Source organism: Leucoraja erinacea, chromosome 31, assembly GCF_028641065.1.
Source record: "Leucoraja erinacea ecotype New England chromosome 31, Leri_hhj_1, whole genome shotgun sequence".
Taxonomy (NCBI): domain Eukaryota; kingdom Metazoa; phylum Chordata; class Chondrichthyes; order Rajiformes; family Rajidae; genus Leucoraja; species Leucoraja erinaceus.
In genome coordinates this window covers 13339285-13353191 of record NC_073407.1, presented here as the reverse complement: position 1 = coordinate 13353191, position 13907 = coordinate 13339285, and the positions used below count along the sequence as shown (strand labels likewise).

General features: G+C 51.6%; 2 protein-coding genes across 4 annotated transcripts in view; both read right to left on the bottom strand.

Moving 5' to 3' along the window:
• Positions 1–13907, bottom strand: part of LOC129711937 (tubulin beta chain) — a 248856-nt gene that overhangs the window by 168028 nt on the left and 66921 nt on the right. The gene's annotated exons all lie outside the window — the stretch shown is intronic.
• The window catches only part of LOC129711936 (discoidin domain-containing receptor 2-like), a 51354-nt gene that overhangs the window by 33310 nt on the left and 4137 nt on the right, over positions 1–13907 (bottom strand). For 2 of the 3 annotated variants that reach the window (XM_055659975.1, XM_055659977.1), the window contains exon 2: positions 2797–2933. In XM_055659975.1, coding sequence (XP_055515950.1) covers positions 2797–2860 — 64 coding nt within the window. In that variant the 5' untranslated portion in view covers positions 2861–2933. Of the gene's footprint in view, positions 1–2796; positions 2934–3248; positions 3371–13907 lie in introns of those variants that run through there. The other variant, XM_055659974.1, reaches the window with a different exon arrangement.

The following is a 13907-nucleotide window of genomic DNA, read 5'->3' as shown; positions in this document are numbered from 1 at the left end:
CTGGAGGGAGGTAGAAACGTGGAGCTCTCCATAATTGGAAACTTTTGTTGGGATTCATTATTAGTTTTAAATTTGATGGTTAGATTTTTGTAAACTGAAGCTATGAAGTGATATGGGGCATGGACAGGATATGTGGGATTAGTTCACAGACCAGCCGTAAACACATGGAACAGCAGAACCAAATGTAAGAGACTAATCATCTTCCCTCCCCTCGTAGACCGTGAAAGTGACTTAATTGTTTTTTTTTAAATTGAGAGCTATCACCAATCCAAGCATAAACTGCACCAATCAATACATTTTGGGGATGCAATCTAGCTCAGTTTTACTAATAAAGGTGAAAATGAGTTTATTACATAAAGTCATTATTTTTTTAATGACACTAACTTTGTGTAACTTAATTCCAAGGGTACTGTAGCATAATTGTTCAGTTCCAACACAAATAATCTGGAGATACATCTTCAAATCCCACCACAACAACTGCAGAATGCCATTGATTAAATCAATCAGCATTAGTGATGACGACCATAAAACCACCACATTCTCGTAAAAAACAATTTTAGAAAAGGAACGCTGCCAATCCTCCTCGATCGTGGCTTAAAATTATATCTGTCAAAATATGTTTCAAAAAATAATTGTAAATGGTTATATACTGAGATCTTTCTTAAAAGGCCATGTCACATCGATCTGGCCTCCGCCGTGTTTTGAGGGCAGGGGCTTCTGCCATTCCAATCATTTTACAGTCAGATTCATGCAGCACAGAAACAGACCCTTTGGCCCAATTTGCCCACAGTGACAAGGATGCCTCATCTACGCTGGTTTCACCTTCCTGCGTTTGGCCCAAATCCCTCTAAACCTTTCCTAGTACCAAGTACCTTTTTCCAAGTTTCAAATTTTCATTCCATGTACCAGTCCAAATGTATATTAAATATTATTATAGTCTCTGCCTCAACTACCTGGTTGTTTCAGATACCCACCACCAGATTAAAAATTACCCCTCAGGTTCTTATTAAATCTTTGGCTTTTCACCTGGTTCTTGATTACCCTACTCTGGATAAAAAAAACTGTGCATTCTCCATCTATTCCTCTCATGATTTTTTTTGTGGCGTCACCTTGTCCAGCTGTGGCATGTGGCCATTCACACTTAGCCCTCCAGCCCAACCGAGCCAGCCCTCAGACCCAATCCTTATCCTGAAAATGTTAAAATTAAAGCAAATGGTTATTGGAACTAAATATGTGTCCATGTAACTTTCTCAATCTTTTGGGCAATTCCAGGCAAACCATCCTGGAACAACTTACGCAGAACGCCCACACCTCAAGGAGTTCCAGGCCCACCATGTTGTAGAGCTCTTCCTCCATCACCTCTGCCTTCTTACTTTTTTCTATGGGAAGGAGTCCTCATCTTCCAGTGAAGCCCCTTCTCCCATCTCCACGACCAGCCTTCCACCCTCTCTGGACCCTTTTATTTCTAACTGCTGGTGCGACTTCCACCATCCTGACTTCTCTAATCCCCTCACCCACTAAAATCATACTCCCAGCTTTCTACACTCTCTGCTCATCCCCCCGCCCCGAGTCCGACCTGAAACGTCACCTATCCATGTTCTCCTAATCTGCTGCTTGACCCGCTGATTCAGTAAAGTACTTTGGAAATTTTACCAGAACCTAGGTGGATTGTTGGAACAAAATCCAAACGGTTCATCAATATTCTTCGGTGAAAATTCCCGCCCCATCCTGACAAGGTCAGTTTCTCAATTGACTTGGTCTCGGGGTAATTGGTAGAAGGATTAGAACAGAGCTGAGGAGGAATTTTTCACTCACAGTCGTGGCGCTCTGGAATTCACTGTCTGAATGGTGGATAGAGGAAACCTAGATTATAATTCAAATGCACTTTGATGACCACATGAAGTGCAATAACCCAAGATTGTGGGAAATTAAATTCACCAATATGGCTTCTTTGGCTGGCATGGATGTCGTAGGTCAAATCGCACCCTCCTAAAGGCTAAATTTCTTTATGATATGTGATTGCAGTCCCTCAGAGATTTCTTGACTAGTCATAGAAATTGCCCAGCAATTCTCTCAATTGCATCAACTATTTGTAGTACAAGTAGCTCACTGATTTTCTCCAAGTGTTCAGAGCTGAGCAATAATTGCCATCCTTGTCAGCAATGACCATGTTCACAAAATACATTTTTAAAAAGGTGCAATTGCCTCTTCTTTGCAAATGTTCCGAGACTCTGAACTCTTCCCTCTCTGCTGCTCCATGCTTTGAAGCCTTGGCTTGGCTTATCCAAATCCTTACTCTACCCATGTGACCACAGACAGCAAATGCAAGCAGGAAATATAACAGGAGGATGAATGCCAATAGAGACTTATTTATGTTTTTCAATGTTTATAGCCGAGTCACCAGGTCATATACAAATTTATGTAACTGAAGCAGAATTAGGCCAGTCGGCGCATCAAGTCTACTCCGCCATATAATAATGCTGATCTATCATTCCCTCTCAACCCCATTCTCTTGGCTTCTCCCTTTAATCTTTGACACCCTTTCTAATCAAATTCCTGTTAATTTTCACTTTAAAAATACCCATAGACGGCCTTCACAGCCATCTATGGCACCATCTCAGATAAGATCAGCAGGGACTGGACATTCCCAGCCATTCTCTCTCTGTTTAGCTAAGTCACTCGCTTGGTTACCAGCAGAAGAATTGGACTTCAAGCAATCGCCTTCACGAATAAATCCCTCAAATCATCTGAACCAAGATTACCAACTCAACATTGGAGATTTCCAGAATTTCTTACCAGGATTGACTTGAGCGTTTGAATTCCCCAAATAGTGAAGTATCAATAGGAAGCACCAAAGCATTATGGTCGGGAAGGCACTGCTCAGAGAGATGGCTTTGCAGCAAAGGAGCTTCTTGCAAAGGAGGTTTACATCTCTGTAAAAGAAAACAAACAGAATAAACTATGGAACCAAGGACGACATAAACCATCGAATAATCATTGTGGACATGAGCAATACATCAACCACAGGAACAGATCGTAGAGATTAATCAAGAATGTGAACTAGGGAACGTCACCAGGAACATCAAGAGAAAAAGAAATAACTTTTTAACGGGGGGAATTAGTGACAAAAGAAAAAGAAAAACTTCCAGGAACAGAGACCAGGGAACAATCAGGCACAGAATATACAAGAAATAAAATTAGTGAGGAATTCCACAGGAGTAAAAGTAATAATTGCATGGAAAATGAACCAAAGAGCAAGAAGCCAGAGGGTGCCTCGGAGTCTGCACCCAGGGAGCTGTACAATAACAAGCTCTGTTTTCATCCTTGTGTTTGTGTTGCCCAAGTCCTGAGTTTCCCCTGACTCAGTGATGGATGTAATAGCTCTGGTCAATGCTGTGCATGCACGGACTTGGCAGCAGCCTGTAAATTCCTCCGCAAGATCCCTTTCAAATCCTCTCTCCGCCAATAAACTGATGTCACTTTGTAAACTAAAAGGTCGAGGACAATTTAGTGGCGTCGGTCACCTCCTGAAAGAGAACGGGACTCACCCTGGTTTTGCTGAACCTCAGAAATCAGACCAGAAAAAAAAAAACGTGCGAAACCGTGCTTTACATAATGAATCCCGAACAAGTACGAGGAGTGAAGAGACCTTGGCTTGCACATTGGGATGAAATCAGCAGGCAATACTTTAGGCCAGTTTGCAAATAAATAATCTCTCTGTTAACCCCAATGTCTCCTTCCGCACAACAGACTGCGTTGGGCATTTTAGCTGTCGAGTCACAGAGTATTCACAAGACAATGAGACGCTCTCAGATGTAATGGAAAATAAGCACAGTGCACAAGTTTAGCTGAGTTTGCCATCCACTTCACTGCATTTCAACACACAGAAATTCTAATATTCACCCCTCTTAACAGCTGAAGTAGCATTATGCTGCATTAATTAGTCATAATCAGTCATTTTGATGGAGGATTGTGAGGAAGATATGACAAATGAACATAAGAACAGAAGGAATGGAAGAAGCAGGCTATTTGTCCCACCAAGTCTGCCCTGCTTTTCCTGCCTGTCCCCCACAAACTTGGATTCTGCTGTAGTCCAAAATATCAGCCTCACTTGGCTTTAACAGATTCAACAATTCAGCTTTCACTGGGGTAGAAAAATTCCACAGATTCATGAATCTGGAAGCAATTCCCGCTCACGTGTGTCTTCAATGGGTGAACCTTTAATGTGAAATGATGATACCCACTCCCTCCCACAGGCGGAACCATCCTCTTCCTGCCAGCCCCTCAATAATATTGTATGTGTCATTGAGATCACCTCATGCTTCTAAACTCCAATGCATGTATGCTTAACCTTTCCTCACAATCCAGGAACATCCTGGAGAGCATAATCTAATCTTAATTGTCCCCTTACGTTTTTTTACACAATCTGCCAAATTCCTTTGTTTCATCCCTTTCTCTCCTCTACCTTCTCTGACACCTTGACTAACTTGTTTCTCTTAAAGTCCATATGTCATTGCATTGGCCAATTTGCCAGCTAATCAATATTATTCCCTATTACTGTCAACTGCTCCATACCAACAACATCACTGAGTTCCATGTCATGTACAAACTTACGAATAATACCTCCTACATTCATATTCAAATAATTAATGTCAACAAAGGTCTCAGCACTGATCCCTGTGGTACATCTCCGTACCACAGTATTTTGATCACAAAAGCAATTCTCCGCCATCACCCCCTGTCTCCAATTATCAAGCCAATAGGCTCCATGCTGTACTAGTATATATTCTTAACACGTGATCCAATTTGTCAATTTAAATCCCATGGGTTCTAATCTTTTTGGATCAGCTCTCCACCTGGGTCGGTGTCAGAGGTCTTACGTAAGTCAATAGGCAATAGTGGCACGAGTAGGCCATTCGGCCCTTCGAGCCAGCACCGTCATTCAATGAAGTCCATGTAGACCACGTCGTTTCTACCACCCACACAAAAAAAATGTGGAACTTCTTCAATAAACTCAAATTAATCAAGTCACACGGGCTTTCACACCTTGCTGAACTTTCAAAGCCTTGCTGATTAGCCCTGATCAACCCATGCTTTTCCAAGTGTAGATTAATCCCATCCCTCAGAATTTTTCCCTGTTTAGCTAAGTCACTCGCTTGGTTACCAGCAGAAGAATTTGGACTTCAAGCAATCGCCTTCACGAATAAAATCCCTCAAATCATCTGAACCAAGATTACCAACTCAACATTGGAGATTTCCAGAATTTCTTACCAGGATTGACTTGAGCGTTTGAATTCCCCCAAATAGTGAAGTATCAATAGGAAGCACCAAAGCATTATGGTCGGGAAGGCACTGCTCGTCAGAGAGATGGCTTGCAGCAAAGGAGCTTCTTGCAAAGGAGGTTTTACATCTCTGTAAAAGAAAACAAACAGAATAAACTATGGAACCAAGGACGACATAAACCATCGAATAATCATTGTGGACATGAACAATACATCAACTACAGGAACAGATCGTAGAGATTAATCAAGAATGTGAACTAGGGAACGTCACCAGGAACATCAAGAGAAAAAGAAATAACTTTTTAACGGGGGGAATTAGTGACAAAAGAAAAAGAAAAACTTCCAGGAACAGCGACCAGGGAACAACAAAGGAGGCACAGAATATATACAAGAAATAAAATTAGTGAGGAATTCCAAAGGAATAAAAGTAATAATTGCGTGGAAAATGAACCAAAGAGCAAGAAGCCAGAGGGTGCCTCGGAGTCTGCACCCAGGGAGCTGTACAATAACAAGCTCTGTTTTCATCCTTGTGTTTGTGTTGCCCAAGTCCTGAGTCTCCCCTGACTCAGTGATGGATGTAATAGCTCTGGTCAATGCTGTGCATGCACGGACTTGGCAGCAGCCTGTAAATTCCTCCGCAAGATCCCTTTCAAATCCTCTCTCCGCCAATAAAAAAAAACTGATGTCACTTTGTAAACTAAAAGGTCGAGGACAATTAGTGGCGTCGGTCACCTCCTGAAAGAGAACGGGACTCACCCTGGTTTTGCTGAACCTCAGAAATGAGACCAGAAAAAAAAAAACGTGCGAAAACCGTGCTTTACATAATGAATCCGAACAAGTACGAGGAGTGAAGAGACCTTGGCTTGCACATTGGGATGAAATCAGCAGGCAATACTTTAGGCCAGTTTGCAAATAAATATAATCTCTCTGTTACCCCAATGTCTCCTTCCGCACAACAGACTGCGTTGGGCATTTTAGCTGTCGAGTCACAGAGTATTCACAAGACAATGAGACGAGCTCAGATGTCATAGAAAAGAAGCACAGTGCACAAGTTTAGCTTAGATTGCCATCCACTTCACTGCATTCCAACACACAGAAATTCTAATATTCACCCCTCTTAACAGCTGAAGTAGCATTATGCTGCATTAATTAGTCATAATCAGTCATTTTGATGGAGGATTGTGAGGAAGATATGACAAATGAACATAAGAACAGAAGGAATGGAAGAAGCAGGCTATTTGTCCTACCAAGTCTGCCCTGCTTTTCCTGCCTGTCCCCCACAAACTTGGATTCTGCTGTAGTCCAAAATATCAGCCTCACTTGGCTTTAACAGATTCAACAATTCAGCTTTCACTGGGGTAGAAAAATTCCACAGATTCATGAATCTGGAAGCAATTCCCGCTCACGTGTGTCTTCAATGGGTGAACCTTTAATGTGAAATGATGATACCCACTCCCTCCCACAGGCGGAACCATCCTCTTCCTGCCAGCCCCTCAATAATATTGTATGTGTCATTGAGATCACCTCATGCTTCTAAACTCCAATGCATGTATGCTTAACCTTTCCTCACAATCCAGGAATATCCTGGAGAGCATAATCTAATCTTAATTGTCCCCTTACGTTATTTCACACAATCTGCCAAATTCCTTTGTTTCATCCCTTTCTCTCCTCCACCTTCTCTGACACCTTGACTAACTTGTTTCTCTTAAAGTCCATATGTCATTGCATTGGCCAATTTGCCAGCTAATCAATATTTTTCCCTATTACTGTCAACTGCTCCATACCAACAACATCACTGAGTTCCATGTCATGTACAAACTTACGAATAATACCTCCTACATTCATATTCAAATAATTAATGTCAACAAAGGTCTCAGCACTGATCCCTGTGGTACATCTCCGTACCACAGTATTTTTTGATCACAAAAAGCAATTCTCCGCCATCACCCCCTGTCTCCAATTATCAAGCCAATAGGCTCATGCTGTACTAGTATATATTCTTAACACGTGATCCAATTTGTCAATTTAAATCCCATGGGTTCTAATCTTTTTGGATCAGCTCTCCACCTGGGTCGGTGTCAGAGGTCTTACGTAAGTCAATAGGCAATAGGTGCACGAGTAGGCCATTCGGCCCTTCGAGCCAGCACCGTCATTCAATGAAGTCCATGTAGACCACGTCGTTTCTACCACCCACACAAAAAAATGTGGAACTTCTTCAATAAACTCAAATTAATCAAGTCACACGGGCTTTCACACCTTGCTGAACTTTCAAAGCCTTGCTGATTAGCCCTGATCAACCCATGCTTTTCCAAGTGTAGATTAATCCCATCCCTCAGAATTTTTCCCCCAATAACTTTCATACCTGCCATTAAACTCACTGGCCAGTAACTAGCTCATCCCTGCTGCTCCTCTTGAATAAAGGCCACTGGTTACTTGCTAGTTTTGTCTGATAATTTATATTTTCCTATTTTAGTCATCCTTTGCTGTTTTCTAAACATTTCCCAATCCTCTTGTTTACAACAAATATTCACCCCAATGTACGCCTTTATTCTGACATCGACCACAACCTCTGTGGTTAGCCAAGCACAGAATTTCCTCATTGTGGTCTTTATTTCCAAATGGAATTTATCTTTGTTGGGAATTACAAAATATCAACCATAATGCCAGCCGCTGCTTATCTTCCACGTTATGTAGAGTCACAGAGTTATACAGCAGAGAAAATGGCCCTTGGTTCACTGTGGCCATGCCTGTCATCAAATCCCTTTTATACATCCCACTTTCCACAATTTTCCCAGGCCGTCCATGATTTTACACTTCAAGAGATTCCCTACCTTCACCACTGCTTCAGGCAAAGCATTCCAAACACTCTCTGGATGAAGACATTCTTCCTCGGATTGTTTTTATTTCAGATTTCCAGCAACTGCAGCTTTTTTTTAAACTTTCAATACCACATTTCTATGTGCTAATCAACATTATCAGTTCATCTGCTTTACCAGTCAGGATCTTTGATTTAAAATCAATGCAGACCAGTCTTGCACTCCTCCTTAGCTTATGCTCTGCTTGACAGACTTAGTTTCCCTTCAATAACTGGCTGTTCCTCAGATCCTATTGTACTCCTACTCTGTGTCCCTATCCACTGCCAAACTTGCTTAAACCCTTCCCAACAATCCTAACAAACACCACCCTCTCCCCTCAGGATGTTGGATCTGTTCCACTTCAGATGCAACTGGTGCAGCTTGGACCAACCATTCCCACCGTCCCTAGAAAGGGTCCAAGCGATCCTAGAATTTGAGACTCTCCCTTCTGCTCCACCTCTTCTGCCACGTATTCATCTGACCTTCCTTCTATTAAAGTCATAGCATCACATAGTTGTGCAACACTGAAACGGGCTCCCCTGGCCCACAAAGCCCACCAATTTAACTAGTGCTACACGAACACCATTTCATTCTCCCCACATTCCTGTCAACTCCCCACAGATTCTCCCACTCACCTACACACCGGCGACAGTTTACAATGGCCAACCAACCTACCAAAAAGGACATCTTTGAGTTGCGGGAGGAAACCAGAGAACCCGAGAGAAAGTCAAGCAATCATCGAGAGAATGTGCAAACCCCACACAAGCAGCACCTGAGGTCACCCTGCTGTCAGTGCTCTGTTCCTACCACATGCTTCAATTTTTGTTTATCAACCGCGGGGATATCCTTTGACATCCAGTGTTCACTGGACTTGCTGTCCACACCTTTCACCCGCGTGGGAACACCCTGTCCCTGAACTCTCACTATTTCATTTTTAAAAGACTTCACTTCCCAAATGTAGATCGAACTGCAAGTAGTTGCTCTCAGTCTACACTTGCGAGGTCCTGCGGTAATATACTGAACTTGGTCTTCGCCCAATTCAGACACATAATTTCCCAATTATCCTCACCCCTTTCCATGACAACATGGAAAGTGACATAGTTGTGGAAACTATCACTGCTGACACTCAGAAACTAGGAACGGCAGATGCTCGTTTATAAAAAAAGACACAAAGTGCTGGTGTGATTTCGCAAGTCAGGCAGCATCTCTGGAGAACATGGATAGGTGACATTTCGGGTCAAGACCTTTCTGGGGCGCACAGGGGGGCGGGCGGGGGGCGGGGGGCGGGGGCGCGCGGCGGGGGGGGGGGCCGGCCGGCGGGGCGGGGCAAGGGCGGCTTAAGTGTTTTTTGGGGGGGCGGGGCGCGGGGGCGCGGGGGGGGGGGGCAGGGGGGGCGCGGCGCGGGTGGGGGGGCGGGGGCAGGGGTGGCGGTGGGGGCCCGGGAAGGGGCGGGGGGTGGCGGCGGGCGGCGAGGGCGACCAGGGGGGGGGGGTCCATGTGTGGGGGGCAACAAACGCCTCGGGGCTGCAGGGGGGGGGGCGGGCGGCGCAACGCGGGGGGGGCACGGGGCGCGCGGAGGGCGGTTTCGGTGGGTCTTGTTTTTTTTTTTTTTTTTTTGTTTTCCTCCCCCGCGGGGGGCGGGGGGCCCCCCGGGTGGGCTGGGGGGATAGTTTCCTCCGGGGTGCGGTTGCCCCCCGCCCCCACAGCAGGGCGGGCCCCGGGGGGGGGGGGTGGGGCCCCATTTATTTCGGGGCGGGGCTGGGGGCGGGGGCCGGCTTGCGGTGGGGCGGCGGGGGGGGGGCAGGGCGGGCAGGGGGCGGGGGGCGGGCAGAGGCGGGGGGGGGGGGGGAGGGGCGGGAATTGGGAAGGGGGGGCGTGCGGGGGCGGTATAACTTTCACGCTGGTGGCGGGGGCGGGCGGGGGCGAGGCGGGGCCTCCACCCGTTATCGCGGGGGGGCCATGCACTGCGTTTTGGGGGGGTTTTCTTTCCGGGGCGGCGGTGTGGGGGCAGGCGTGGGGGGGCGGGGGGGGGGCCGGCGCGTGGGGGGGCGCCGGGCGGGGGCGCAAGGGCGCGCGCGGCTCTGGTTGGGGGCGCGGGGTACCCCGGGCGCGGGCGGGCGCAGGGGGGGGGGCGGGCGGGGTGGAGGGCGCGGGGGGGAGGGCGGGGGCAGGAGGGCGCGGGGGGGGTGCGGGGGGGGGGAGGGGCGCCAGGGCCGCGGTGCGCGGGTCTCCTAAAACGGGGGGGGGGGGGGGGGGGGGGGGGGCGCGTGCGGGGGCGGTCGGGAGGCGGCCGTGAGGGGGGGGGGGTTTCCCGGGCGGATGCGGCGGATAGTGTGGTTGAAACCGGGGGGGCTGGAAAGAGGGGCACGGAGTCGGGCGCGGCTAGGCGGCAGGGAGGCGCTGGGCGGGGCGGGCGGGGGGTGCGGGCCCACGGGGGCGCGCGGGGGGCGGGGGGGCGGGGGGGAAGAGGGGGGGCGTGGGAGGTGCTGCGGGGGCTGTGGGAGGGTACGGGGGCGTGCAAGCGGCGGGGCGGGGCCAGGGGGTGGGGGTGGCGCGGGGGGAGGGGCAGGCTCACGGTGGGTCAGGGGGGGGGGGGAGCGGGCATGGGGGGGGGCGGTTCACGCGCGCATGCGAGCAGCAGGGCGCAGCGCGCAGGGGGGCGGCGTGGGGGGGCGGCACTACGCGGGGGGGGCGGGGGGGGGGGACGCGGGGGTGGGCGGCGACACGGGGGCGGGGGGGCAGGGTGCGGGGGGACGGAGGCGGCGGCGGGTGGGGGGGGGGGGGGCGGGGCGCGTGCGGGGCGGGCGGGTGACCGGGGCCTCGGCTGAGCAGGCCGGGGGAGGGGTCTCGCTCGCAGTCAAACAACGGGGGGCACTCCCAGGGCGCAGGGCACGGGGCGCGGCTGGTCAGGCGCGGGGGGGGGGGGGCAAAACTCTGCAGCGGATAGCGGCGGGGGGGGGGGCCGGGGGGTGGGTGGTGCAGCGGCCAACGGGGCGCGGCGGGGCTGGGCAAGCCACGTGAGTGCGCGGGGGTTCGGGCTGGCGGGGGGGGTGGGGGCCGCGGGGGGGAGGGGGGTTAGTGAGGGGGGGGCGGGGGGCGGGGGAGGCAAGGTGGGCGGCCGCGCGCGTGGGCTGGCGGAAAGGCGGGGGGGGGCAATGCTGGTCCAGGGCACAGGGGGGCGCGGGGGCCGGGCGGGGGCGGGGGGCGGGGGCGGGGGTGGCGCGCTCGCGGGGGAAACTTATCAGCTAGTCGGAAGACAGTGGGGGGGGCGGCGGCGGTATAATATCAACTGCGAGGTTATTTCTGTATACTCTTCAGACGCGGGGGGGGGGATCGGCGGGCGTCACATTTCATCCCTGGGGGGGGTTCTCCCGCACATGCGGAAGGGGGGGCACGGGGGGGGGGGGGGGGGGGGGGGGGGGGCAGGGGGGCGGGGGCGCTGGGGGGAGGGGGGGGGGGGGCGGGCGCGGGAGGGCGGCCGGCCTTTCAGGGGCGGTGCGGGGTGAAGGGACCGGGCAGCATGCGGGGGCGCAGGGGGGGGGGGGGTGTGGCAGGGGGGGGGGCAAGGGCGGGGGTATTTTCGCGTGGGCAGCAGCGGGCGGAGCAGCAGGCAGGGGCGCGCGGAGGGGGGGCGGGGGGGGGGGCGGGCGGGGCGGCGGCAGGGGTAGGACGGGGGGGGGGCAGGGGGTGGGCAGCTGCACAGGGCAGCGGGGGGGCGCGCGGGCGCGCGAGGGGCGGGGGCACGCGCAGGGGGGGGGGGCGGGCCAGGCGGGGGGCGTCACCTTCATATTTTGCGGGAACAGGGGGGCGGGCGGGGGGGTGAAGTGGTGTGGTGGGGACAGGGGGGGGGGAGGACAAGGGCAACAGCGGGCAACGGGGTACCCGGGGGGGGGGCGTCGGCGTCGCGGCGGTGGGGGGGGGGGGCGAGGGGTGGGAGGGGGCGGCTTGCGCGGAGTTTTTTAGCGGGCGGAGGCTGAGCACAGGGGGACAGGGCGGGTCCGGGGATCGGCCTGTGGCAGGGGGGAAGAGAAGGGTAGAGGCGAGGGGAGGGGGCCAGGAGGCCCAGGGGCAAGTGGCGGGAACGCGAGAGGCTATTGGGGAGGATTTGGGAGGCACGGGAGACACGGTCTTTTTTTTTTCGCTGCAGGGGCGTTGGGCTGGCGGGCTCTCGTGGGGGACTTAGTGGGAATGCGCGGCGGGCCAATGGTACGGGCGCAGCGCGACGGAGGGAGCGGGGGCGTAGGTGGAAGGGGGGCGGGGGGGGAGGCAGGTGATCGCGTTGGAGGGGAGGGACAAAAGCGACGAAGAGAGGAACGTCGGGATCGAAGGAGTGAGGGGTGGGGAGGCGGAGGGAGGGGGGGGGGGGAAAGGGGTGGGGGGAGGAAGGGGGGGGTTGGGGGGGAGAGTGTGTGGTGGTGGTGGGGGGGCAGGACGGAGGGGGGGGGTCCTCAGGGGGAGAGGTTGGTGGACGAGAGAGGGTATCATTTGCGGGAGGGGGGTGAGAGGGCAATGTGAGCTGCCCGGCACGTGGAAGGGGAGAGAGGGGGACAAAGACCTACGGGGGGTTGGGTTCTCAGTCAGAGGGTGTCGTTGCAGCAGACATTTCGGACGGACTGTGGGTTGGGGGGGGGCTAGGATAGCACGTTATGTTTGTGTCGGGGTGGGGGAGGATGTGGGAGCTTGATGGGGCGGCGGGTCTTGCAGGATAGCCTTTTCTTTGTGGTCGTACGTAATTGCTCCGGTATGGGTTGGGTATGGGAGGGGTGGGATTTGTAGTTGTGATTTCCGTTGGTTTGGGGGCGTTGTCCTGGGTTGCGCGGTTTGGATGGTCTCACAGGGTGTGCTGGGGTAGGGGGGCTGCATGAGGGGTGTAGGGGTCAGGAGGTTTGCAGTATAGTCTAAAAGTCTTGGCTTCGTTTTTGGCTGTATATTTTTTTATGGTTTCTCCTATGGTTTATGATTTAGATGCGTGTGATGGCTGTGTGGTGTATGTTGTTTTCTGAAGTTGTCGGAGGCATGGGCAAGTATCTGATTAGTATTTAAAAGGCTTTTGTGGTTTTTGCAACCGGGATGTTGTTAGGGGGTTTTTAGCTCAGGCACATTTCACTCCGAGAAGACAGAAAATATGGCTTGAGAAAGCAGAGCAGATGGCTTAGGTCATGGAACTGGTTCTCTCTGCTCCAAGTTCATCACAAATTACAGTGTCAGCCTCTTGTCCTTCCCCCACCTCCCAAATCCCAGCAGTATCTGCGGAATTTCGCAAACTGGGAAACAAGCATTACTAATACTTGAGGCTGCAGAAAAGGCAGTGGTAGAAGCCTTTGGCTTACTGCCAAGCTGAAGCTATCACACAGATAGTGAAAACGCAGCCCACAGCTCCCGGTTTTTCCTTGAATGTTTTGAACACTAAAAGCAAAAGGAGGCTTTTCACCCATCCGGGCAGCTCCTGCATTTACTTGGACCAGGACACGTCCATATCTCAACCCCATTCATTTACTTTTGTTCTAAATCCTTTCCTATCCCAAACACCACAAAAATTCTCGCCTCACAAGATATCGCAGCCCCCACCATCCGTTCGTTTGCAGCTGCTAATTCCAGATTTCCACCTCCCCTTCGGTAAAAGTGCTAGCAGATTCAACTCCTGAACAGCCCAGTCTAAATTTTGATGATGATTCACTTCGAGGCATTGTTCTTCAAGGTGTAGGTTTATTATTGTCACGTGCATCCAGGCGCAGTGAAAAGCTTTGTTTTGCAAGCTATTCAATCATAT